General features: G+C 54.4%; 1 protein-coding gene across 2 annotated transcripts; it reads left to right on the top strand.

Moving 5' to 3' along the window:
- Positions 1–26773, top strand: ARRDC1 (arrestin domain containing 1). Of its 2 annotated transcripts, none has more exons than NM_001031475.2 (8): positions 1–222; positions 12710–12820; positions 21809–21859; positions 22352–22506; positions 22989–23171; positions 23529–23705; positions 23938–24343; positions 25055–26773. In NM_001031475.2, exons 1-8 carry the CDS (start codon positions 105–107, stop codon positions 25117–25119), a joined length of 1266 nt encoding a protein of 421 aa, NP_001026646.1. In that variant the 5' UTR covers positions 1–104; the 3' UTR covers positions 25120–26773. The 2 variants fall into 2 exon arrangements, with proteins under 2 accessions (NP_001026646.1, XP_015135012.1); XM_015279526.4 differs by having other exon boundaries at positions 22992–23171.
- The last annotated feature ends 329 nt before the right edge of the window (positions 26774–27102 follow it).

Below are 27102 nucleotides of genomic sequence, written 5' to 3' on the forward strand. Positions count from 1 at the left end.
GGCGGGGCAGGGCCGTGGGGCCGGCGCGGAGCGGCACGGTACGGCGCGGTGCGGAGCGGAGCGGCAGGGCAGGTAGCAGCGGGGAGGAACGGGCCGGCGCGGCCATGGGGAAGGTGCAGCTGTTCGAGATCCGCCTGGGAGAGAGCCGCGTCATCTACAGCCCCGGCGAGCCGCTGGCCGGCACCGTCACCGTGCGGCTTTCGGGCTCGCTGCAGTACCGAGGTGAGCGCGGGGCCTGCCCGGGAATGGGGACGGGGCTCCCCGGGCGGCGGCGCTGCGCGGCCGGGACGGAGCGGGGTCGGGGCTCGGGGCTGGCAGCCGCTCCGCAGCCCTTGGGCCGCGCTGGTCCGGAGCATCCCGCACTCGGCTGCTTTAAGGGGAGGGGGTCTCGGCCCTGCTCGCTCCGTGCCCCCGGGGTGGGCTGTTGGCCCAGGGGCTGCCCTGGTGCAGAGAAGTCGGCAGCGGTTACACGTGTTGTGCCGGGGAAACGCGAACTGGGTTTTTGCTTTCCTTGAGGTTGCCCTGTTCGCTTCTGCCTCTATGACAAATTACTCGGGGGGTAAGGATGACTAAAGAGCTTAAAATGCAGCCTCCCGTCGCCGGGAGATGGCCGTGCTGCCCCGCCGCGGCGTTCAGTTCCTTTAGCACCTCTCTCAGGTGCCCACGGTGGCTTTTGGGAGCTTCCTCGGGAGGAAAAGCAGCATCTTGGACAAGCGCAGGCTTGTCGGGTGTTCAGCTCCCTCCCAAGCAAAGCGCGTGGGTCTCCTCTGCAGTGCTCCTTCCACCGGAGGCATTGGCAGCAGTGCACGCTGACCTCCAGCCGCCCCGCTCTGTGGGCTCAGCTGTCCTTTGGAAGCGAGCTCAGGGCCTGAGCTGGGCTCTGTGAGAGACACATGCATTGAGCAAAGCTTCAGGAGAGCTGCCTGTGCCGCCTTCTGTTAGAAGTGTTGCGCGTGCTCGTTTTGGGCTGAGGTCACTCCGTGTTGGCTTTGCTGCTGGGATGGCAGCTTGCTGTGGCTGGTGCCTGCACCGGCCCAGATAAGCAGTGCACGTGGGGACGTGGTGCCCATGTCTGTGGGGCGAGGGCGGCTCCTTGCTGTGTGCCCTCCCTGCTGGGCAGGTCTCACCTTCCGGAGAGCAGCAGGAGTGGTGGTTGAAGCATCCTTCTGGGCACAACAGCACGCACTCTGCGGAGCAGGTGGCTGGACCGGATGGTAGTGGGGTCAGACAGCCTCTGCCACGCTGTGCCTTCTGGGCATGTGGGGTTGATAGTGATAGGAGAAGGGGGAATGGTTTTAAACTAAGACGGGAGGTTTAGGTTAGACATTAGGAGGAAGTTTTTCACCCAGAGGGTGGTGACGCACTGAACAGGTTGCCCAAGGAGGTGTGGATGCCCCATCCCTGCAGGCATTCAAGGCCAGGCTGGATGTGGCTCTGGGCAGCCTGGGCTGGTGGTTGGCGACCCTGCACATAGCAGGGGGTTGGAACTGGATGAGCATCGTGGTCCTTTTCAACCCAGGCCATTCTGTGATTCTGCAGTTCTGCTGGGGTGTGGGGGGAGAGGCAGGTGGAAGCTCTGTGGCTTCCCCGTCTTGTGTTCTGTGCTGTGTACACCCACACCTCCCATGACCAGGACTAACGAGCAGCTCGCTGGGGAAGGCGCGTGGTGCGTCCCCTTTGCAGGGTCATGCTACAGCACCCAGGTATGGTGCTTTCTATTTCCTGAACTGGTCTGACGTAGTGTGTGTTTTTTTTGAGACAGCAAACACAAACAAGCTTGCAGACGATTACTTCACACGGTGCCTCGTTTTATGGCTCTTGGAAGTTGCCCCTATCAAAGCATGGTCGGTGCAAGCAAACAAAGCTCGCTCTGCCTCACCAAACATGCTGGAAATCTTGGGTCATAGGAAAGCTTAACTGGAGACACACCTTTTAGGATCATAAATGCTCCCACCTACGCTGGCTTCCTTGCCAGCCCTCTGACTGCAGTAATGGCTGCTCAGTAACACACTGGCCTCTCTGGCTGTGCAGCAGCGTCACAAATGGTGACTCACCTTTCGTGACCCATGTGGACCCTTTGGGGCCACATCAATAGGGCATGCTCACCCTGTGGCCATGCCAGGCCGGAGGTCTTCCTCTGAGAACTTCTGGGCCTCAAGGGAGATCGCTAATGGGAGTGCATATCCCTAATTGTTGTGCCTAACTTGCTGGGTAAATCATCAAGTGCCTGTGTACAAAGAATAATTAATCTAACAGGAAGCTGGCACTGGGACAGCTGGGTATAGAGTTAATTTGGGCGAGGTGGGAGGGAAAGAAGTTCCTCGCAGAGCACAGGCAGCCCTGCTTGCTGGCAGGAGCATGCTGGAGCAATGCTGATGCTGCTCAGGGGTACTGGAGTGCTTTCCTCGCTGTTCTGCAGCATTCAGGGCCATGTGGGTTATTTCAGCCCTGATGCCTATCGCTCAGTGATGCTTCTTGTGGGCAAAAGTGTAACGGTAAAATAACAGCCCTCTCTCCCAGGTCACAGAGAGAAAAGAAACTGAAAGCGCTTTCTGGAGCGGATTTCAGCACGGTGTTCCTCACTCTGTTATTTAGCTGTCCAGGTTTATGTGATGATGACTTGACTTTCAAATCAGTCCCTTGAACTGCATATCTACAGACAAAAATACTGCTGTCTGTTCGTGCTCTAGAAGTACCCAGGTACACAATTCTCATTTCTGCAGAGCCTGGTAATCATCATTTTCTGCTTTAATCTTAAATGTAGTGCGCGGTTTGATTTCTCATCTGGAAAACTGGGAAATCTGGCAGTGGAGAAAGGGGCTGAAGGCAGATCCCGAGCTGTATGCCTAAACGGAAAGGTCACTTCTGTGTACCTGGAAGGGCAGCAGGAAGAAGTTTGGGTTTGGCAATGTGTGATGTGTCTGTAGCCTGTGCCCTGCATGGGGAAAATAGTGACACCTGAGGGTTCTGATAGCCACGATCCTCTGTACAAGTTTGGACTCTGACACAGGAAAATGTTCCCGCAGAAGGGCTGTGGCTTGGGCTGTTCTGTGAAGCAGTGGTGAAAGGATTCATCCTTTCCATGTGCCAATCAGACGGGCAGGAGGGTCCCATGGCTCAGCTCTGCTCTGGATGCAGCCTGGTGAAGGAGTGCGATGCCAGCAGCACACAGCTGAGTGTGATCCTAGGGATTTTGGAAGGTGGGATACAGCAGTGGCTGACAGTGACACACAGGACTGCTCGTATCGCTCCGCAGCATCGCCCCAGCAGGCCGGATGGCTCCAGCAGCAGTGGAAGTGGATTAACTTTCTTTTCTCATTGTCTGGAGCGAGACAGCAGTGAGCTGTGTGGCCAACCCTGTCTGAGACTGGGGAACAAAAGAAGGATTTTTGCTATTGCTGGCTGGCTTGCTGCTGGAACTCAGCTCCTCTGGAGTCAATAACTAATCACAGGGATGTTTGGTGTCTCTTGTCTCTGCAGCATGTGCCGCTCTCTGCTTCTCCCCCCCCCGCCCGCGCACCACTTGTGCTCATCTTGAGAAACTGTTTGCCGCTTTCTTTGGCGAGGAGATGTGCTGCAGCCTTCCCTCTTGTTCAACAAAATGAGAGAACAAGTGGAGTGGAGCTCTGTCAGTCTGATTTGCTTCCAAGTGTGACAAACGGGGTGCGACTGCGCGTTCTCTCCCCCGGGCAGTGTGGAGCTGGCAGGGCCGTAGCTTGTCTTCTGAGCTGCAGTCAGGTAGGCAGGAGGGACGCTCCCTTGCCGGGAGCAAGAAACTCTGGGCTTTCTGGCCCTCTTCCTGAGGCAGCTCCTCATCCCTTGTAGGAGCACTGAAAGCAGGCACCAGCTGGGAGAGAGGGAGCTTACCTCCTTCTGCTTTGGGCAGGTGCTCCTGAAACAGCCTGACAAGCACGCCAGGGGCTGAGCGTTTAGCTTGGTGCCTCTTTACTTGAGGGATCACTCAAGACACTGAGATCTTGCATGTGCAGTCTCCAGTCTACTGGTGTGACCTCTGAAGGCAGCAATTCCTGTGGAAGTGTGTGATTATTTTTTTTTTTTGTGCTGCTCTTAAAGTTGTCACTCTGTGTCTTGCGTGGAAGTGAAAAGTGCTTCGAGGGGAAGGAAAAGTGCAAAGGACATGGATGGCTCGGAGCCTTGTGTGCAGGTGTGCCTGCGTGGCCCTAGTCCCCATTTCATGCCTGCGATCTAAAACTGGAGGTGTAGTAGCTTCAGGCCACAGAGATGGGCAGGTGTCTGTCTGCTTGCAATGCCTTTTGAAAAGCAGCTCCACTTTCCCCAGCACTCTTTGGCTGGTTTAAAATTGCTGGTGGTATGCTTGTGTCAAGTGTGAAGTGCATGTATTTGTTTAGCTACAAGTAAGCTTGTGAATGGAGGCTTTCACCAGGGAATGCTTAGCCGTGGCTGGGTACCACTCTGTCTGGAATCACATATGGCATTCAGAATGGTGCTGAGTGCCACACGGTTGAATAGAACAGGGGAGTGAACTTCCACAGGTGTGTCAGCACCCTGAGAGGATATGGGGGTGTCCCAAGGTGAGGACAGACCCTGCTTTCCACCCCCTTGGCAAGATGAGGGTGGCAAGTTTGTGCCAGTCTGCAGTTGTTCAGAAAACTGGTTTAAAAGTGCCCCGACCTTTGAGCATTTTAGTCTTGATTGAAAACCGGAGCTTATCAGATATCTGCAGCAAAAGGGCTGTTTCCGAGAAACATGAATCATTTCTGGAGTGTTAATGCTTATAACTTCCACTCCTTTGTTCTTGCTGAAGGAGCCACGTTCTTGATGGCTCTGGCTCCAGCTGGAGGTACCGCTGCTGCTGCTCGCTCTTCCTTGTGTGTACCCCTTAACCCCAGGTGTTCCCTGCAGTAAGACTCGGGTCAGCATGGCAGCATCTATGGGGAGGAAGGCTCACCAGGTAGGTTTGACTGTATGCTTTCTTGGAGGAGGGCATCAGCATGGGGCTGGGTGTCAGGTCCAGAGGGTTGGCTCTGAGCCCCCAGTGCTGTTTGCAGGTGTGCAGCCTGGCTGTGTGGATCATCTTAGGAACCTGTACTCCTCCCAGCATAGTAGGGATTTGTTATGAATCTGATGCTCTGCTAATAACGAGAACATAAGTTGCCTTTCCAAACTGATGATTCTGCTATAAATAGAGAATCCAGCTGCTTACACTGAATGGCATCAAAGGAAATCATAGGAGCAGCTCTTATGCAGAACGAAGTGGATTCTGGCTGCTTTCTCCCAAGTCGCTGGGACTGGGGGAGGAGTGTTTCTTGACAGCTGATATGTGTGAAAGCAGTGCTTGGGAGATCAACGTGGTGTGAGAAACCTTCACTGGGGAGCATGTGGCTGTGCTCTGCCATGGCCACCCTGTGCTGCGTAGTGCCTTCGGCCGGGGAGCTGGGCTGCATGTGTATAGGGGAGTCACTGAGTGACTTTACTGGCTATAAATAAGGCTCTTGAGGAAGAGGCACTTGAAACCTCCCCTGCAGGAGGGGTGAGCTGGCAATGGGCTCGTGCCTGGGAGCAGCCAAGCTGAGCTGCGCAGGTCTCGGCACGCTCTGGCTGCTCCTTGAGAGCTGCTGCCTGCAGCTGAGTGGCAGGGCAGGTGGGCTGCAGCACAGAGCTGTGTGGTTGCTTGTCCCCGTTCTGTTGTCTGTTTTCCTTCTAGATGGCTCCAACTGCTCACACCAGGATGTCCAAGCAGCTGTGAGCTTGCTTCTTTGGTCCATCTCAGTGGTGCCGTGGAGACAAGCTCATTCAGGACACCTGGCTGTGACAATATTGTCTGTGTTGCTGCCTCTCTGTGTGTGTGGTAGGGGGCGTTCAGCCTCTAACAGGTCTCTTTCCATCTATCAGTCTGACTTTGTGACTGCTCTTCTCTTGGTGGAATGATTCCTGGAGGCTCTGTGCCCAGGAGCGTCCTTGAGCGCTGGGAGGGGAGGGAGGAGTGTCACCTCCACTTCTCAGAACTGACACCATCTGCAGGACTGGCTGTGGGCCTGGAGCCCTGTGTCTGGCAATGCTCTGGAGGGCAGCGAGCAGCAATCAAACAGGTTGCCCAGAGAGGTGGTGGTGCCCCATCCTTGGAGACACCCAAGGTCAGCCTGGATGTGACTCTGAGTACTGAAGGAGCTGTGGGTGTCCCCGTTCATTGCAGGGAGTTGGACCAGATGGCCTTTAAGGTCCCTTCCAACTCAGATGATTCTATGATGCTAGAGGAGCTGCTTGAGCCGTAGATAAGTGTGCCCAGCAGAAAGTGGGGTGACTCAGTCCCTCAGCAGAACCTGGCCCAAAGCAGCCCTCCTGCTTGGGTGTTTCTGTGAGCCTGTTGAGCATGAATTTCCAGAACTCTTTGAAGCCTTTATTTAGAAAGAGCCTGAAAAGGGAGTAGGCTCTGGTGAATCAACCTCTTTGTGGTAAGCAGAGAAACCTGATCAGTCGGCTGATTATTTGCCATACAGAACACAGGGGCTGTGGGGGAGGAGGTCACTAAACCTGCCCAGGGAGTGGGAAGGGCAGAGCTGTGGTGGTCACAGGCTGACCGGTGTTCCCAGGACATCAGAGCTCAGCCTCCTTGCTGTGGGTGAATGGCTGGCTTGTTCTGCTGTTGTGCAGCATGCTGGCAGGGAAGGAACAAGTGTGTTTGACAATGAGTTTAAAGGAGTGGTTTGTTACAGTGTGGACCTGACTGGTCTTCAAGCACCTAGAGAATGCCTCCTGGGACCAGCAGTGTGGTTACTGTGGTGGGGTTTCTTGCCCGGTTCTTCTGTTTTTAGACAAGGAAGTCGTGTGTACTGGAATATCCTAACTGCTTCGGCCCAAAGTAGGGCTAAGTGCTGGGTGGAAACCTCTTTCCATTTGGGCAAGCTATAAAAAAGTGGTTCTTCTTTTCAGTTTCACACGGCTCAGCCCAAGGAAGGTGGCTGTGGTTGGGCTGCAGTGCTGAGTGCTGCTGGTCCTGGCAGCGTTGCTGTGCACCAGGTCAGGCTGCACCAGCTCCGCTCTGCTGCACCTCGGCCATGTGGGTCTTGTATTCCCCTTCCATAGGGCTGTTCAGAGGCCCAACCCTGAAGGTAGAGATGCTCTGGCTGTTTATGCAGTGAGTCTCAAGCACAGCACTGGAGGGCAGGTGTGTCTGTCTGCAGTCAGGTCAGAATTTCCCTCTCTGAACTTATGCTGTGAGAAGCAGAAAGAAAAGAGCTTTCTGAGGCTGACAGCTGCCTTTCTGCACCAGAAGAATGACTCCGCCATCCCCTCTGGCCTTCCTCTCGTCTGTAGCCCCTCTGCATTTCTGATGGATGTGAGGAAGGAGGTTATGAGTGCTGGTGTTGCAGCCAAGGTGGGTGGCTGGCACAAAGATTTCCATGGTGAGCATGACACCTCTGTGCCAGATGCTGCATTTCCTGCAGTGCCTGTGCTGCTGCTGCCCGATCTGGCTGTCTGCAGCACTCAGAGGCTTCTGCCCTCCTATCCTGGGAGGGAGATGCCGGTCCCTCTGCATGCAGCTGGTGGTGCTCAGTCGCTCCTGCACACGAAGACCCATTGTTGCTCCATGTTGCATGGAGCATTGCTCCTGGACCACATGTACAATGGGGTGAGAGCTTGGGCTCCTTGAGCTGGTCTGAGGTGTGACTTTCTTTCTTCCCTGCTTCCTCTGAAGCCATGCTGCTGGCTGCGCCGTGCCCAAGGCTGGTCCTGCAGGCAGCCCATGGGCTGGTGGTTGGCTGTGATGGTGCAGGACCTACACCTTTCTGCAGCCTACAGAAAACTTCTTTTTTGCAAGAGGATGTTTTGAGAAAAGGGGATGCTGGAAGAGTGTGTCTGGTAGCAAGGCAGCTGCAGCAGCACTCCAGGAAGCGAAGTGAGGGCTGAAGTGCAGCCATCAGACTGTGGTATGGGGATGCAGCAGGTTCTGGGCCTGTTGCATCAGGGCTCAGTGGCACATGGCCATCCCCTTGGTGCCTTGGTGGCCCTACTCACCGGTGAGGTTTCCTCCCGTCCTCCCCTGACGTGGGTGAAGACAGGCTCGTTAAACGTGCTCAGCCAGGGATTTTGTTCCAGATGCTCAAGATGACCCCTTTTCTCCGAGGGCAGCCTGCGTGCTGATAAAACTCTGTGATGCTATAAATAAACCTGTCAGCTCTGTGAGGGAGAAAAGCCTGCAGTTTGTCCTTACCAGGAGCCCAGCAGCTTGCTTTCTTCTCTGGAGTGTGTGCAGAATTCTGATTTTGGACAAGGTCTGGAATCGGCAGGCATTCCTGCTGTGTGCCTGTGATAGAGGAAAGTGCTTGCAAAGGGAGAGGATTGACCTTGTCTGGGAAAAGACATGGCCAGGAGGCACAGCTCTGCCTGGTCTCTCTTTGGAGAAGTCTGCATTTCTGGGATATGAACACCTTTGATGTATTGTTGGGGTGGATTTTGGCTAAAACCAATCACCCTTAGCTTAAGTAACAGCTATGGGTCACTCATATAGCAGATCCATCTCTGCCCAGTTGTTGCTGCAGGTGGAGTTGTCACTGGCTGTATGCAGGTGATGCTCCAGGCTTCCTGCAGTGGGTGCAGCTGTGGGTTCAAGGTGTGTGCGAGACCCAGCATGGACTCCTGCACCGGTTTGACAGAGCCAGCTCCACCGTGACAGCTGGAGAAGAGATGGGGACACCTCCTTCCCTGGGGCTGAGTCCCCTTTGTGCCCCTGTGCTGAGCTGTGGGGTGGGAGGAGATGGGAACTTCTCTGGGCAGTCCTTGCCAGACCCACCGCTGCCTTCAGCTCCATGCCAGCTCTGCTCTTGCCTTGCTGGCTTGCTAAATGCCTGGGACTGTTTGTGTCTGAAGGAGGACCCAAAAGGATGGAGACGGCTGAGAATTAATTAGGACTCGCTGGTTTAATTAATAGAGTCTTGGTATATTTGTGCGCAATGGTTGGGAGCCCAAGGAGCAGCCTGTCTGTGAGCTTCCAGCCTTCCTGTGCAGAGGAGGACGTGAGCCCTTTGTGTCAGAGCTTGTACCGGTGAGTTTGTGAAAGCCAACCTGTCTCAGGCCTTGTTGTGCTTCTCTTTGTGGTCTTGGTTTCCCTGGTACTTGTTTTTTCCTTTTTTTTTTTATAGAGCTTTTCTAAGAACCACCGAGTCTCTGCTAACTGCTTGAGAGCTGTGTTTGTGCTGTGTGCATTTCTTGAGTCCCCCAGACTGGCCCCGATGGGGTTGGCAGTTTGTGTGCTGTCAGCTGGGCTTGAGGGAAGGGCTGTGGGCTGCTGTGGGTCTCTTTTCCCCGACCCCAAAGAAGTGCTGCTGTGACAGTTCTTTGATCTGTAGGCGCAGATTCTTCCCACTGCTGTTGATTGGGGTGGTGGTGGCTCTGGGCCATCTGTCTCCTCCCTGTCCCAGGGGCTGGGCTGTGGCTGTGCCTGGGTGCTGCTGGCGGGGCCAGGGAGAGGGGGGAATCTAATTGAAGCATGCTGATAGCTGCCTGCAGCAAATCCGATGGAGAGGGGTGAGGAAAGGGCTCCTCTTGGCTGTTTTCCATGAGATGAAGACTATCTGATGCAGACTTGCTGGGCTCTCACAGCCCTCCTCCCCTCCCTGTTGCTGTTGTTTGGAGCCAGGCACACAGCAGCCCTTCCGCAAGCACCTTTGGGATGTGCTGTGTGTGGTCAGTGAGGATGCTTTGGGGTGGCTTTACAACCTGCCTAGCCCTGTGCTTGTGGGTGCGGACTCACCATTCCCAACTGAATCCCTTTGGCCCATCAGTCCAGATGCTGACTGGCATGGGCTTCAGCTGGCAGAAACCCAAGGCTCTTCAGCTGGGTTCTGGAAATTGGGGTGGGGGCTGCATGCCTTCTGCTCTCCCCTTACCTGCGATGCAGCACCAGCTGTCCGGGAGGGCAGCTGGCTGGATCAACAGAAAAAGTAATCTGAGGTGCATGGCTGCTCTCCTTGCATCACCCTGGGAGAAGGCAGACGTGCCCAGCTCCTGGCATCTCTATTTTTGCTTAGAGCAGAGATGGATATGGCTGAGCTGTCTCCTTTTATTTCCAGCACTTGGCGAGTGCTGCGGTGCGTTGCTAAAGATGCGTCTGGCTGGATGCAAGCTGCCGCTTCTGAGAGTGCTGGGGGATCGTGGGGTGAAGGGCCTCTGCCTTCTGCATCGCTTTGTGATTCGCTTCCCTTCTTCTGGCTGCTCTTTGCTCACCCCTCCACTTTCCCTACAGCTTTTTGCCTTTTTTTCTGTATTTATTTAAAGCAACTTGGGTAAACAGAGAGCAGGATGATGGGAACCGGGGCTGCTGGTACGACTGGATTTAGGAGGCATTTTTTTATGTGTTTCTAACAACCGGAATCGGGCTGTTCTGATGTACGAACTCATTTTCTGTATCTGCTACTTGGCATGGAGATTGCCTGCAGGGAGCTCCTGGAAAGTCTCAGACTGTGCACTTTGCTTCCTGGAGGCCCTGCTGACGAGCTTTGCACCTCGGGTAGCTCCAGTTGCTGCAGCTCTGATGTTGCTGCTTTGCCAAAGCTGTCTCGCTGACCCCACTTTTAGCTCACAGCTGCCCCCAGCACCGCATGCCTGGGTTCTGCCTGTCAGCTGCTGCATGTCCTGGCTCCTCCTTGTGAACAAGAGCCTCTGCGCCCCAGGAGGAGTGACCTTCAGGACCGTGACAGCAGAGGGCCACTCATGGTGAGGACCCAGAGACAGAAGCCTTCTCTCTTGATCATGGCCAAGCCAGTTTAGGTTGTTAGTGGTCAGCCGAGAAGCCTTGGAGCTGACAGCCCTGTGGACGGTCAGAGGAGCCATAGCTAGCTGCAGTAAGGCTGTCAGATGGGGTCTGCGTGTAGCCCTGAGGTTTGTTGCAGAGGAGCCCTGCTTGCTATGGGAACAGCAGCCAAAGGTTGGCTCTGAGTGCCGGGCTGTAGAAGTATGACAGGGCATGCTGAGCCCCTGTCTCCCATGGGAAGGGAGATGGGGCAGTAATGTCTGTGCAAACGTGCTCACCCACCTGCCTCCAGGAACAGGAATGTCTGAGCACTGCAGTGCAGCAGGCAAGCTCGGATGGAAGACTTCCATCCCCAGCCCAGTGTCTGGGTGTTGCAACAGATGGTAGTTATCTTTAAACTTTTCAGATGGTCATTATCTTTAAACTCTGTGGCTGAGGGAGGCTGTGGGGAGTCTGTTCCGGGGCGGTTCCTCCTGTTCCTGTTGGGGATTTCTCACATTTCCCATGTGAAAACATGGGAGCAGAGTGGCTGAGCCTGGGCTTGGTGTGAGTGGAGCCAGCCAGGCTGTCTGCATTGGGAGAGCTCCCACCCTGCTAAAGCTGCTCCTTTGCCCTCTGATGGGAGCAGTGTGTTTCCCTGGCAGGTGTCTGCTGGGGTGGGGGCTCAGCACTGCTCTGTGCTCCAGGGGACCCATGCCAGCTCAGCACAGGCATGCTCAGTGCCACGGCTGTGCCAGCCATGCTCTTTGCTTTGTCCCCAGCATCAGAAGTGCCGGTGTGCCTTGCAGACACAGATAGAGCCAGTGCGTAGTGGTGCTTGATTAATGAGAGTTGGCATCTGCCGCTGTTCATCCCGTGCCCTTGAGGATGAAGCAGTGCTTGGGCTGCAGTGAGCTTGGGTGCTCCAGGTCGCAGTGAGGCTGTGACCAGGTGAGCAGGGCTGTGGGTTGGCTGTTCCTCCTTTGGGACTGGAGACTTTGAACCACAGGCAGCCCGTTCAGTCTGAACTCATATGGCAAAGCATAGGGAAGGGGACTGGGATGTAAACACTGCGTTCCTCCTGCAGAGAGAGCTGGGTTTGGGTTTCTTTCCACCCTGATTTGGGCTGGCAGGGCAGGCACTGCACAGAGCGGTGTGGGGTGCTTGTGAGCAGCATTGCTTGCAGCTCAGTGCTTGGGAGGAAGGAGGTGGGGAGCTTGGAGCAGGAAGGCAGCCCCAAAGTCGGGCAGATTGGCTGCCTGCCTCCCGGGGAGAGGCTTCCTGTGAGATGCTTGGGCATAGTGAGCGGGTGGGTGAAATGGGAGGAGAGCCTGTCTGGTGGCTCCTGCTGCCTTTCTGCAGGCAGAAGTGTGCACCCAGCAGGTCCAGCAAGAGAGTTCTGTGGGATCTGTTAAAGCTGTTGCAAAACCTGGTGGGAATCTGGACAGGAGACATTCAGGCTGGAGCAAAGCACTGCAGCTGCCTCTTGCTGTGTAACAAGCAGGACAGGCTCGGGGATGACTTTCCCAAGGCAGGGCACAAACGTAGCTCCAATTCTTTGTTTGCTTTGGGAGGGTCGAATGGCATCCTAAATGCTTCTGGACCTGGCTGTGTGGCTTTGCTGTGAGTCCTGTATCTCTCACAGGAGGAGGAGGTCCTCTCTTAAAGCGGTCTCTGGCTGCTGAGAGGCACTGACAGTCTCAGCCACTCTGGTGCTGAAGTCACTGCTGGGACCTTTACAGTGTGAGGCAGCCTGCATGGGAACTTACTGGTGCTGACAGCTGCAAGTAGCACTGGGGGAGCAGAGAGAGTGTGGTAGTGCTGAGAGCGAGGGGAAAATGTGCTCTGGGCTGGAGGTGTGACCTAATTCCCCTGCTCCCTTTTTTCACCGTGTGTGTGTTCATGAGGTTCTGTGCCATCGCCACGAGGCCTCGAAGCAAGTCTCAAACTGTGGTTTTGCTTTCTCCCAGTCTTATACATGTTGTTTCTCTTTAACAGCCATCAAGGTGAGCTGCGTTGGATTCTGTGGGGTGTCAAACAAGATCAATGACACTGCCTGGACCGTGGAGGAGCAGTACTTCAACAGCACGCTATCTTTGGCAGACAAAGGTGAGCTTGGTGGTGATCTGTGGATGTGTGGTTTCCTACTGGGAGATGACTGACTGAGGTCTGCAGCAGTGCAGCGATGTGATATTTGAAATATAAGAGCCCAAAATATACGAGCCGATATTGGAGACAGCATGAGCTGTGCAGAATGGCATCCTGATTGGCTGCACAACTTGGCAGCTACCTAAAACATGGTGCGTCCTCCTGCCCTGCTCTGTCTAGAGTGGGGCTGTCAGCAGGTGGATGTCTGTGAGCACAGCGGTTGTGAAGGCCCTATGGCTTCACCCTGCTCTGCTTTCCATGTATTATCTATGGAAGTATCAAAAGACTTCTCAAAACTGGTCAGCTGAAGCTGGTTGCAGGCTGGGAGTGGTTGAACTACACTGAAAGGGATATGGAGGTGTTGTTTGTCCTACAGGAGAAGCACTGGAAATGTGGCATGAGCAGCCTGCGGCAGCTCCCAATGCACAGCTGCCAGCCCAGCTGCCTGGAGATATAGCAGTGGGGCTGTGTTATCCTGCAGGTAAAGTGACACCAGTCGCCTCAGGGGAATCTGGGCTCGAATGAATGCTGTCATTCTGCTATTAAATAGGTCAACCTTAGCATAAATAATTTATGCTGTGCCCTGGCTCCTATCAGAATCAAGAGGTGCCTGTATTCACCTGCTGAGGGCAGTGGCTGTAGCAGTAATTGTAACGTGGCAGTAGGCCAGGCTAGCAGTGCAGTCCTCTGATGCTACACTGATCCTCTGATCTAGTAACAGGAAATGGGTGAAGCTGAAGTGGCAGCTTCTGCCAGCTCAGCAATTTCTCAGGCAGAGCTTTTAGCATGGAGGGCAGACTGACCTCACTTGGAGACAGTGCTGCTTGCTCAGGTCCCAGGAAGGGAGGTGACTGGCTCGCTGCTCAGTTTGGCTCCTAGCCTAGGGGCTGCAGGAGGAGTCAGACTGTTTGGAAGGGCAGTGAGAGCTGGTTCTGCTTTTGGACATGGTAGTGATCACAGCCAGGGAGCTCAGCTGTGAATGCTGGGCTGGCAGAATCCTGGAGGCTTTGTAAGGGGCTGCAGACAATTCAGTATAGGTGAGCTGGAGACTATGAACAATAGTGGGCTGCTGGAGAAGCTCAAACCTGCAACTGCACTGAAAATGAACTTACACATGTGTTTCTAGTGTTAATGATTCATGAGGAAACTGTGCTACTGTGGTTGGTTCGTGCTGGTAAGGCTGAGTTACAGCTGAAGCCATGAGATAGGAGTGGGAAGAGGTGGGTTTGCAGCCCCTGGGAAGTGCTGATGGCTGCTACTGCAGTTGGTTATTGCACGGTTGCATCTGAGAGCTATCCCCTTGACAACTGGAGCAAATGTGGACTGGGAAGGACAATATTGTCCCTTAATGTGACACCTTTGAATACCTGAATTCCAGAAAACCTGCAAAAACTGGTATTCCCAGCTCCTGAAGTCATCACGAGAAGCACTAGTCTTCTTGCTCTTGACTTTTCTGGAATCCAAGCTGTTGTGTGCTGCTGAGTTTGTGTGTCAACCCCAGTACTGCAGGTGGCCTGGGCCTGAGCCTTGAGGGGTGCTGGGGCCGTGCTGCTGTGCCTTGGTGCTGCTGTGGAGCTGGCAGCTGCATGCCAGCATCTTCCTGTGCTAATGCAGCCCAGGGCAGGAGGGAGTGAGCACTGATGGAGCATGAGTGATCTGAGGAGCTGTGGATGCAGTGAAGAGAAAATCTGTCCTGTAGGGCCACCGAGCTCGGAGCTGAGGTGTGTTGTGGTGCTGTTACTGCCCTGTCTTGCAAAGGTACATTGCAATACTGGGGAAAAAGCAGGCTGTAGCTAGCAGCAATCCAGAGCAGCACACCAGGTACTGTCACTGACAGTTCTGCTTTTTGTGTCAAAGGTGACACAGCTGTTGGCAGCTGGGACAGAGTGTCTGTGCACGTGGCTGGCATGCCCTCCATGGTTTGACACCCCTGGTACAGAGACACAGCTGACCTGTGTCGTTTCTGAACAGGGAATGGCCATGGGCTGGGTGCAGGGGACCCCCTGGCTCCCTGCTGGCACTGTCCCCAGAGCTCTGGCATTGGGCTCATGCAGGCAGACCATGAGGGAGGACCCCAGGTGTCCCCAAGGCCATGTAGTCACCACGTGCCCAGCTCTGCTGTCCTTGGGGCTGCAGCAGCCCTGCTCATGTGAGATGGAGCAGAGAGGGAAGCTCAGTCTGATAAAATGCTTGCGTGATCTCTTCGCATGTTCTGAGCGGCAAAATAAGAAGAAAAGCAGCCTGTGCTCTTGGAGGACGTGCCGGGGGAAGAGAAGAGATTTGCCAAACTATGGAGACTTGGAACACTCTCTAAGCATTTGAGAGCAACTCTGCTCTTCTGCACCCACTCACCTTGTTGCTGAACTATGAGGGGGTGCAGCCACTCCTATATGGCATCAGCTGTCATTTGTTTTACAAACATGACTTATTTTTTCTTAAAGGGTGTATATTGCATGAGAGGAGGCAGACCCTAAAAAATATCCTGTGTGCCCACTTTGCAGCACAAGGCACTATTTAAGGCACTGGTTACATCCTTCGCTTCTCTCCTTGCTTCCACATCAGAGCGGCATCAGTGTGGGGGGGCTCAGGCTCCCTCCTGGCTCAGCAGCAGCTCAGAAGGCCCCACTCACCACTGTGCTCCTGCCTCTAGGAGCTGGGTATTGCGCAGGGTCCGTGCTGTAGCCTTGGCAATGACTTGCAGCCCAGTGGTTTAATGAACTCTGCTCGTTACAGGGAAGCTGTCAGGAAGCGCTGAGGGCAGCAGCTGCTCTGAGTGCATGCAGGCAGGGCCTCACTGCTGTGTTTGCTGGAGAACACTGTGCAGGGCTGGGGAGGTCGCTGGGCCTGTGGGGGGGGAGGGGGGATCTCTTTGTTTTGCCTCCCAGAGGGAAGGGTTTGCTTTTCCCACCTGACCTGAGTTTGGCTTGGCCCCTTGCTCACTGGTGCTGGCTCGTCCTGGGTCATCTTTTTGCAAGGAGGAAAACAAACAAACGCAGTGATGAAGAGAGACCCACAAACGTGAGTGGTGTTGGTTTTCTCTGGGTATCTGCGGTACAGGAGATCAAGTACACCAGTTGCTGCGAGTACAAAATAGCCTTGCTTGTCCCCACTGCTCAGACAGAGAGATGCTTCTCTTGATCCCATATAATGGAGTAATTCAGCTCTGCAGAGGACTCGTGCTCCTCTCCCCTCCCCTTCTGCAGCTCTGGCCTCGTTCAGACAGAGAGGAGCAGGTCTGCCATGAGCCTGCACAGGGCTGTTTGCTTTGGCCATGCTCTGTCTCCAGCTGCGCACACAGCTCTTGCCCTGTGGATGGATTGTGCATGCAAAGGTAGACTTCTTTAAATCCTGCTTGTACCTGAATTGAACCCATGCAGGGAGCTGGCTGTAATTGCCAGCTGACCTTCCTTTTGGCAGCTTGTTAGCTAGCTAGCAGGCACTGCGGGGAATTCCTGGCTGCTACACTTGCTTCCTCCTCTGGCATATTTCTTGTGCAAAGTGCTAAAATGGGGCAGCTGTGCATCACCTCTTCCCTGCTGGCCTGGCACAACACCTTCCCAGCCATCACAGGCTGAAAGATTACAATTCTGTCTTCCAACAGAATTAAAAAAGCATGATGACCTGACTGGGCAGGCATGGAAGGATGCAGGAGGGGTCTTGGTCTGTTCTCAGGAGTAACTGTGTTTGCAGGATGGAGCAGAGCAGTGGGGCTGGACAGCCCTGGAGGAGGTGAGAGCAAATATGAGCAGTGATGAGCCCTGAGAAGTCTCTGGTGCCAGCTTGTGCCCGCACTGTGCTGCTGGTTGTGGAGCAGTAACAGCACATTCAGCCCAGGAAGACCACGTGGAAAGAGCTGCAGTCACTGTGGGTCTCAGCAGCTTTCTCAGCACTTCCTAATTTCTTGCCTCAATAGATCACTGTTAATCCTCAGAGGTTTTTGCAGCATTGCTGTACTGCCAAATCCTACTAATTCTTTGAAAATGTCACTGAGAACTGCTGATACAGAGAAGTGTAAGCAGCAGAGCCTTTACTGCAGCCTTGCTGCTGAGCCTTCTTGTGTTTCCATCCTCTGTGCGTACCTCCTGTGTTATAAAAAGGTTTATCTCGGCAGCATTAACCATATGGGAGCACTGGAGGTTGTTCCCACTGTGTGTTTGCATGCAGCTAATCCAGCATGAGCAAGTTGCTTTGAATGGGAGCCTAGAGCTGGGGCTGTGCCCGCGCTGCTTGTGCACTGTCCCTGCTCAGCTGAAGGCTGCTCCGTAGCAGCAGTTATTTTGGGCAAGCAAAGCCAAGCTGAAGGCCACGTCCTCCCCTGGCTGTGCTTGCTGTTGGGGCTGTTCAGGCTACTGCTGCTTCCTCTGAGAGCACTTGTATCTGTTGCTGGTCTGGTGCCAGCAAATGGGTGCGTTTACCCTCATTTGTTGCAGCTTGTAATCCCATGTATTAGCTTAATCCACCAGAGTGGGAGTCCTCGTGCTAATGCTGCGAGTGCCCAGCATCCCTCAAAGTGCCCCAGCGCAGGGAAAACTGATGCTTCCCTTCTGAGACAGCCTCCTGGATGAGAAGAGCCCTGGTTTTGCTTACAAGGCAATTTGCTGGGCTGCAAAGGATGGCAGGGGTGCAAGGTGCTGGCTGTCAGGGCTGCATGGAGGGGTGGCACTTCCAGCAGCTCAGGAATGGGGATCCTGTCACACAGCGCAGAGGCAGGGCTGCCTCTTTCTCTGCTCAGAAATACAAACCAGTACCCTTTTCCTTTCCTGCTCTTCACATTGATGCCAATCACATCTGTCCCACGGAGAACTTGAGCTGGGCATCTGCAGTGCTGATACCTGCTGAATTTGGTGGCTTTGGGGAGCTCGCCTGCCCTGGGGCAGCAGGATGCTGCAGGGAGCTTCTATTGCTGTGAGCAGTGGCAGGGAGCCAGCAGGCACCAGGTACCTGGCCCTGCTGCAGACTTTGGCCAGCACGCTCAGTACATCACTCACTGAGTAGCCAGAGAGAGATTGCCATATGGCCAGGCCTGCTGTTCCCCTGTTAGAACAACCAAAAAGTATGTCCTGTCCAAAGGCTAAACTGGTTTGTGCTCCAGAGCAGCAGTGTCTGCTGTCATAGGCAGGATGGTAGTAGCCAGCAGGGCTGGAGGTCAGGCAGGAGTTGGCTCCGTGCCGGGGTGGAGGACACCTACCAGGCTCCTGGTCCTGGCTGCAGAACAGGTAGCACCCTCCTCTCTGGGGATCAGAGGGAGCAGCATGCTGAATATCTATATTTGAAGCCCTTGTTGAGCCATGCATGAAGCCTGGCAAGGCAGGGAGAGGTGAGTGCTGCACCCTGCGCTGCCGTTACAGCTGTCTGGCCCCGCAGGCTCTGGCATGCTCAGACGTCTGGGCTGTCTCTCCCAGTGCATCAGAGTGTGAGATTTCAGAGGGGTGAGTAATGCAGCTCAGCTGAGTTTATTGTTGCTGTGCATTGGAGGCCAAGGCATCTCCCAGCTCTCTGCTGGCTTCTCTGCAGTTCCATGTCCTGTTGGCACTGACCTGGGCACTTTGTCCCTGTGGTGGTAGGCTGCTGTGGGTGGACAGGAGGCACTGCTGGGCACAGAGCCCTGGCTCCTGCAGGGATTTGGGATGGAATTGCTGGGCCTGGGTCAGCAAACAGGGAGGAGGCATTTGGCTGATGTCTCCGTGGCAGCACTGGTTTGAACTTCAGGCCCCACCTGAACTGTAAGAGCAGTTTGTTTATGTGGGCTGCTGGAGGGAAAGCTGCAGAAAAACCTGGGAAGCATACAGGCTTTGTGCAGTTCAGCTCTGCTGCCGGGAGATCCCTACCAGCCTGGGCTGCCTGCAACTTTGTGCATCAGTCCCAACCTACCTGCAGGTACGTCCAGCTCCAGGGCAGGCTCAGGGCATGGACAGCTTGAGCTGAGCGCAGGAGTCCTGTGTGACCCTGGGGAGAGCCTGCAACCTCTGTCCCTGCACAGCATACGAGGTGAGTGCTGTGACAACGAATGCCCCGAGCACCATGGGATGCTCTGAGATTTCTGCAGTGCAGAGCTGGGCTCAGGGCTGTGCTCCCCATCCCAGGGGATGCCCTGTAGCGCACTGGGCACCCCGGTGACCTCCCGGGTACTCCTCCCAGCCTTCCTCCACATTCAGTGGTGCAAACAAAGCCCCTGTCCCAGTGTGGCAGCGAGGGGAGTGGCTGAGCCATGAAAGGGAGAGTCCTTCTGTGTCCAGACAAACCCTTGCTGGCAGTGGAAGCAAGAGGGGAAATCTCCAAGGTTGTTCTCTGCGCTGTTGGCGTGTCCCTGCTGCTCCAGCTCCTTGGGTTGTTTGTTTTCCCTTCCTGTGGCAGCAGTTCCTTTCCCTCCAGGACTTTGTAGGGAGGATATTTGTGGTGTGAGGCAGTTGAGCCCTGCTGGCTCGGCTCCTATGGGGAAGGAGGGCTGCAGGTACAGCCCCATGGCAGAGCCCTGCAGGGCTGCCTCCCTCCCCTGCCTAATGACTTTCTCAAGATATTTTTAGCTGCACGTAAACTTCAGGAAAAGCTTTTGCATCTGAACACAGTGTGGCCTTTGTTTGGGCTTTGGGGAATGGTGAGGTAATGGCTTAGTGAGGCTGTGGCAGCTTGCACGGCTCTTTCCCCTCACTCTGTGCATTTAAAAGCTGCTTGGGAGCCCCGGAGCACGCTGTGCATGGATCCAGCTCCGTGCTGTGCTCCTTTGAACCTGGCCTGGTCTCCGCTTAAGGGTGTTCTTAGCAGAGCTCCTGATGCAGCAGCAGGGAGCAGCTTGGCTGCTGTGAACGTCTGCCTGTGCTCTGCAGCACCCGGGCTTCCCAGCAGCCTTGTCAGTCCGCCAGGCACCCGAGCACACCCAGGCTTTCGCAGGAACTTCCCATCGTGGTCAGGATCTTCTGTTTATCTTCATCTATTTTTATTAAGCCTTTTCCCAGGAATAGCTCTGGCACTGAGCTCCTGGGTATGCCTTCATGGGGCTGCCCAGAGCTCCCTGCTCCAGCGGCCTCCAGGCTTGCAGTGTGGGCAGCAAACGCAGGCGCTGTGTGCTGGGGCCCTTTGAGCAGCTGGTCATTCATTAGCCATTCATTAAGCAAACCATGTCGTGTAGTGTGGTAGTAGCTGCTTGGTCCAGGCTGCTGTGACCATTGGAAAATCCACTGTATGTAAAGGGTCTCAGGGCTGCATAAAGCTGCTTCCCAAAAGTGAGGATGTAGCTGTGAAGTCAAAGCTTTACCTTAATAAGGGGCAGGAGCTCTTGGAGCAGTGGCTGAGTCCTTTATGTCAATCAGGCTTTGTGCTGGAACCTCCATGAAAAGGCACCTGCTGCCCTCCACTGAACGAGCCCTTCCCAAGAAGGGAATAGGAGAAGGCTGGAGTGTCTCGAGGCTGCCAGAGCAGGCATTGAGTTGCTTTATGCCTCCACCTTGTGACAAGCCAGCATGTTGCATTTTAACCTACATATCCAGTTTTATCTGAGGATGAGAAGGGAGATCACCGGGAGTGTGTTTTGGCTTGGAGTGATGGCAATGGGCAAACCATCTCCATTCTGTACGGGCTAAGGGCATGAACAGACAGCTCTGCTTTCCATCCTGACTTACCATAGCAGTGGGATGAGATCAGCTGCAGCTGTGTGTGATGGGGGCTGCCAGCAGTGCAGTGTTTCCTAATAGGAACTGTGGACCGGGCTGAACTCTGCCTCATCTACCTGGGCATGTGCTGCAAATGGGGGCTATTCTCTGCTCCCTTCCCCTGTCGTGTAACCCACCCGATCCCCTGATACCTGGGCTTTATTACTGTCAGCTCTGCAGAGCCAACATTGCTAACAGGCAAGCTGTCTCCTTGCTCTTGAGTCAACTGAACAGCTAGCCAAATGTAGAGCCTTAGTACCTCCAGCAGTGATCCTGCAAAGCAGAACAAACAGAGCTTGAGTTAATAGGTATCCAGGTCTCCTCTTAGCACTGCCAATCTGGAAACAAAACCTCTCATGCTTATTCAGTAAATGTGGATTCCTCTTTATATCTCAGTGCTTTGCTGGATGAAGGCAGCCTAAGGAGCTCCCTGATGCTCCCAGCTCACACCGTGGGGCTGGATTGGGGTCACTGCTGCCTGGGAGGGGTGGGAGATCCAGCTGGGTGCAGAGGAGCCTGGGGTTGGAGCTGTTGCTGGAGCTGTGTGCCAGGTCTTGGCTCTGCTCTGCGCCCTCGAGGCGGCAGTTGCAGGGAGCTGAAGAAAACCAGCACTGAGGTTTGAACTCCCAGCGCTGGGCTGGGAGCCTGCAGCCTGCCCCGAAGCACTCGGTGCCACATGTGGGAAATCACAGCTGTGGTTTTCTGCTCCACACTGCAATGACTGCCCAAGGGGAGAATTCAGGGACACAGTTGAAGTTACTTCTTGACTCTGGTCCTCCAGACAGCTGGTCTGAAGTATTGCAGGTTCCATCTTGGGGCCAGGATCTGCAGGGGTACATTTAGGCCTGGGATTTGGACCTCTGGTTCCAGCTTGGTGCCCACCAGACCTCCTTACCCCACCTGCAGGCAGTGCCTTTGCTTCCTCATCTTCCCCTGAGTGGCTGCTGCCTCCCTGAGGGAAGCAAACACAGCATTCCCTCTTCATGCCTTCTATCAGTAATGTGGGGCTACCTGCCGTCTCTTAAGCATGCTATGGTGTTGGCATCCCTTCAGCCCTGTCCAGGCCACGTTATTTCCAAAATATCTTCACCTAGGCCTCATTGGGAACAGAGATGTGTCCTGACACAGGGACAGGTGGGTTGCTCCTTGGATGCAGAGGGTGAGCGTGGTGGTGTCCAGGGGTGAAGGCAGCTGGACAATGCCATTCCCTTGGCATTGGGCTCTCTTGCCAGAAGCTCCTGTTCCAAAAATACCATTCCAAGGTGACAACCTCCCACTTACCTGTTACTCTTATTTCCCACAGGAGTCCTTTCAGCTGGGGAGCACAACTTTTCCTTCCAGTTCCTGCTGCCAGGTATGATGCACATGGCTGGAGGCCTTTTCATGTGAGCCAGGGCTTCCCCAGCTTTGGGAGCTGTGCTGAGGCCCTGGACAAGCTGGTGGAGGCTGGCTAGGCCCAGAGGTGCCAGAGGGGAGTGTAAGGTTGGCCACAGACAGCAGAGGAGTTTAGGCAAACTGTACGCTCCTACCTGGAGCAAAACTTGGTCTGCACAGCCACTGACAGCTTGGACAGAACCCTGTGGGCTTTCACCTGGGCGCAGTGGTCCTGGCCTGCAGCTGCCCAGCTGTCCTGGGTGCAGTGTGCTCTGCTGTGGTGTGGGGGTGCCTTCTGCAGGGAGTCTGGATGACCCAAGAGCTCATCCCCAGGTCTTTTTTTGGGAAGTCAGACGTGCCCTGTCTCCAGGATGCTTGCACAATGCTTCAGGTGAAGAGTAACTGTCTCAAGCACAGAAATGCTTGGCTTAACTCAGTCTTGTGACACCTTTTCTTTCTGTCTTGACTCCAGCCTCTGCTCCTACATCATTTGAAGGTCCTTTTGGCAAGGTTCTCCATCAGGTGAAGGCTGTGATAGACACACCTCGCTTCTCCAAGGACTACAAGTGCAACAAGATCTTTTATGTTCTCTGCCCTCTCAACTTGAATGACATCCTTGATATTGAGGTAGGAACAAGGATGAGTTTAGCTGGGAATCATCAAGGCACTGCTGCTTCTCCTTGTCATAAGTGATATGTGGGAGCAATTGTGTGTTTGGATTATTCTCTAACTGTGTGTCCTGCTGGTGCAAGAGCAGTCTGAGGACTCCTGCTATTTGATCTGCCTTGCCATCAGTCCCCACTCAGTGATTTTTTGACTCCTCCACACATTGGAAGATTTAGTGAATTTTGAACATGCTGTGTGAGGCATCTCTCTCAGCCAGTAGCACCAGGTGCTTGTAGAGACCTGGCTTTGGGGAACTTGAAGGGAAGAGATGCTAACAGGACAGGAAAAACCGGGGGGAAGGAGGAGAGAGGCCTGTTGTCTGTGTTACTGGTTCTTTTTGGCCTCTTATAGCAGATATTGCTGCTTGCTTGTTTTGGGTCTGAGTGTTTTCCTGGAGGCTCTCTGACATTCTTGGGTCACCATCTGTCTCTACTGTTTTGCAGCAGCCCAACACTATGTCCGTTACCAAGAAGTTCAACTACAAGCTCGTGAAAAGTGGCAATGTTATCCTGACAGCCACCTCAGATCTGAAGGGGTACATTGTGGGGCAAGTGATCCAGCTCCGCACAGACATAGAGAACAAGTCAGGTCGGGACACCGGGGCTGTGGTAGCCAGCCTACTCCAGGTAAGCATCCAAAAGGATGATTCTTTGGCTATGCTGATACTCCACCTCGCCAAGGCCAGTGTGAAGCTGGCTGTGAGCATTGCTGCTGTTTTTGTCTGGAAGGTGGCAGTTAGTAGTCTGGACCTCTGGCTGGCTTTGATTCCCTCTGCCTTCCTGGAGAAAGAGGTGGTAGGACTTGTCTTGCTTATAGCAGCTCAGTCCATAATGCAATGATGGGTTAATCCTGCCCTATAATATGTGTATCTGTACTTGTTTGACAGAACAACTGGGTGATTTTTGTGTTCTGCCTTACTTTTGTGGGGGACGGGTGGTCGTCTGCAGTCTTTCTGCTAGCTGTTTTTATTCCTGTCTGCACAGAAAGTGGCTTACAAATCCAAGCGTTGGATTTACGACCTGAGGACCATCGCAGAGGTGGAAGGTTCAGGAGTAAAAGCCTGGAAACATGCAGAATGGAAGGAGCAGATCCTTGTTCCAGCACTGCCCCAGTCCATTCTGCAGGGCTGTAGCCTCATACATATCGATTACTATATCCAGGTGAGCAGCTTGATGCTCTGGTGGGTTGTGCTGCGGTTATGGGTGTGTGCTGGGGTCACCTCGTGGGTGTCAAAGATGTAGCTTTGCTGAGGAACTCAGTGTGACTTGTTTTGCTGGTCAGTAATGATGGGTGAGGCTGCTATTGTGCTCCGGCCCTCTTGTTAGGTGAGCCTACCTGTGCGCTATGCAATGCACGACAAAGAGGATTCCACTGTTTTTCTTTCTCTTCCAGGTTTCCCTCAAGTCACCAGAGGTTTCGGTCACCCTTCCCATTTATATCGGCAACATTGCAGTGAACAGGGTCCCCCTGAGCCCTTCCCGGTCTGTCCAGCACCTACCATCTGCAGTGGTACCCAGTGCCCCCCCGGAGGAAGAGGAGGCTGCCGGCGGTTATCACCCCATGGACAATGTCTTGATCCCCACCAAAAGCCATTCCCAGCAGCAGCCATTTAGCTACGCCCCAGGACTGAGCTTCCAGGAAGCGGACTCGGAGCAGACAGGCTCCCCAAATCACCCCACCCTCTGCCTCTCGACGGGAGCCACCGTCCCTTACTACGCCGAGGGAAACGTGGTGCCCGTGCCCACTGCTAGCTCGCTCATTTTGCCTCCAGAATACAGCACGTGGGGCTACCCATACGGTGAGCATCCCATTCCTGAGACCTAAACAGTCTGGCAGTGTGATAGCAAACATCTGCTGTGACAAGAGTCTCTTTGCTAGCTGAAAAGCCTGGAATACAGAGATGTCAGCCCGCCGGGGGCTGAAGTCAGGGGGGATTGTGAGAACTCTCTGCCTGCCTTTTCTGGAGGAGCTCCTTGTGGCTGTGACAGCCAGCTGTCCATTCCCACGTCCACACCCGTGCTGCCCTAGGCTTGTTCTGAGAGGATCTCCCTGCTCTGAAATGAGCTTTCAGCCTCCCACAGATATAAAAACTCCTTGGCTTGTGGTGAGGCTGGCGGGAGCAGAGCCAGGAAAGTGATGTAACTGAAATCTTATGTCTGCTTTGGAGTGGGCCTGCATCTGGTCTGGAGACAGAAGCTGTGGGGGCGGGCACTGAGAGACCGTCCAGGATGGAAGAGCTTGGGGAAATCCCAGCACGCTGCATTTCTGAAGCAGTACTCCTCTGGGGTGGCTGGGACCGGTGGTGTGGCACAGTCCTACCTGGGTAAGCCAGACAGTTAGCACTGGGGTGATGAGAGATGCTTGGATGTGTCACATCAGCAGGGCAGGCTGTAGGGTCCTGGAGTGCCTGCACACGTTAGTAGCTTGCTATGCTCAGTACTGAATTACACAGATGGAGGTTCGTGGAACTTCCCACTGTAACCATTCTTGTTCTTTGTTTTCCCTACAGAGGCACCTCCATCCTATGAGCAGAGCTGCAGCAGTGCCAACTCCAGCATCAGCAATGGCAACTAGCCTCCCCTGCTCCGCATCCCGTCGGCGCGATGGTTCACCGGCCTGCTGCGAAGTCTGGTACAGCACAAGGCGTCCTTTTATCTCTGTGGCTGCTTGGCAGAGTAGATGGCACATCCTGGCCTGGGCTTTTTAAGTCTCTTTCTTGGGAGGGGGAAGAAAAAAGGGCAGCCAGGGCAGCCCGTGTTGTGTGTGGGAGAAGTCTGAACCATCCCCTTCTGCTGCACCAAAAGCTGGAAGATCTGGTCTTGCCCCGGGGATGCCCTCTGCAGCAGCCTGTATTTGAAGTACTGTAGTCACCACTAACTGCTTTACTATCAAAGCACCTCCGATGCCTTATCTGAAATGCTCCTGACTTGGCATGTCTCCACTGTAAGTGAAGGCTGGGCTGTGTGAACTTTCTCTTCTCTTTTGTGGGCTGTGTGTGCTCTCCAGAAATGCTTCTGACAGCCCTTCCTCCTCATCCCCATAGGTCCCAGGGGTAGCTGAAACAGGGGCTTTCTTGGAGTAGGCAGGGTTGGAAGGTCAGGGACTCTTGCCAAGCCAAAAGCACAAGCCCTCGCTGTACCTGCGTGGTGGGATGAGTGACTGGCAGCCTTTGGTCCCCGGGCAGTGGCCTGGACCGCCGCCTGCTTGTGCTGAGTGGAGAGCAGGCTCTGTCAGCAGGGAGCCTTTTTAACGAGGATAACTTTCTAGAGACAGACCATCCTTGCTTGCTGCTAGGATGACCAGCGCTTGTCAATCTGTACAGGGGACACCAGCTCCCGTGCCCCATCTCCTGCTCCTGCAGGGCACCCTCTCCATCCCAGCTGTCGCGGCCTTAGGCAGGCCAGAATTACACGACAATCAAGTTACAGAAGTGTGTCCGATGCTACCTCTGCGTCTGCCCAAGGACTCTGCCCGTGGAAGCCCCATCCTTGGTGATGCCCCCCTGTCCAGGCTCAGCCTGGCACTGTGCTCCCCGGTACCACACCAGCACGGGGGGCTGCACAGCCTGGGGACGGCCGGTACTGCTGTGCTGCTCCTCTCCTGAGCCACTGCAGGGTGCAGAACGGAGAGAGTGGGAACACAAACTGCTGTGCTTCATCTGCAGCCTCTGCTGGACCTGGTGGGTCAGGGGAGGAAGCTGGGATACTGAAAGCAACGGTTTTTTTGGTTTTTGTTTTCTTCCTGTTGTTTTATTTCCTTGTTTAGCTTTTTAGCATTGACTGCCCAAGCTGAGGAAACCAAACAGGGGACACAGAGCTGCGGGCGTCCGGCCAGGGCTGCCATTGCAGACTGCACCTTTGGCACCTCTGAGAATTGGTCCCGCACTTCCTCACGCTGGGCAGGCAATACCTAACAAACCTCCTAGGAGCTGTGCTGCCTCACACCCCCGGCCGGCTGCTGGGGACGAGCCCTGCTTTGCACTCTTCCTTTGCGAAACCCTTTTTGTTTTATTTTGTTTTAAAAGTGTTGAATTGCTTTAAGGGTAGAGTAGAGAAGGTGCCGTTCTGAGCAGCGCCGGCACAACATATACCCGTGTTGATAGAATGATTGTCATTGTCCTTAAATATATATATATATATATATATATATGAGACAAAGTTTTGTTTTTAATGATCGAATTCATAAATACAAATTTTAATGCTGTATTTAATAAATTATTCCAGGAGAAGCGCTGTGCTCTTCCCTCCGTTTCTGGTGCTGACCCACGTGCCTGACGGGCCAGCTGTGCACACAGGTTGGATTTGTCTCTGTGCTGTTGCTGCAAGCAGCCCGAGGCACGACCTGCCTCACACCACCATTCCTCCTCGCTCTCTGCTCTTCTGCCCAGCACTGATTCTTCAGCACTTCCCCTCTGCCTGGCGATCCCAGACTGCATGGTGAAAGGTTCCCCTTCCCCCCCCCCGGAGCTGTGAGCTCAGGATGCTGTGCAGCAGAGTCCTCGCGGTGCGGGGTGCTGACAGGGGGTGCCAGAGGGCAGGAGGGCAATTAGGGGGCGCA

This window comes from Gallus gallus, chromosome 17 (assembly GCF_016699485.2).
Source record: "Gallus gallus isolate bGalGal1 chromosome 17, bGalGal1.mat.broiler.GRCg7b, whole genome shotgun sequence".
NCBI classification, from domain to species: domain Eukaryota; kingdom Metazoa; phylum Chordata; class Aves; order Galliformes; family Phasianidae; genus Gallus; species Gallus gallus.

Bases quoted from the DNA above. Each gene is read 5' to 3' on its own strand.
- ARRDC1 (NM_001031475.2), top strand. From the start codon at position 105: ATGGGGAAGGTGCAGCTGTTCGAGATCCGCCTGGGAGAGAGCCGCGTC. The intron at 23,172-23,528 runs GTAAGCATCCAA...CTGTCTGCACAG, and splicing joins TGGTAGCCAGCCTACTCCAG to AAAGTGGCTTACAAATCCAA. The intron at 23,706-23,937 runs GTGAGCAGCTTG...TTTCTCTTCCAG, and splicing joins ATATCGATTACTATATCCAG to GTTTCCCTCAAGTCACCAGA.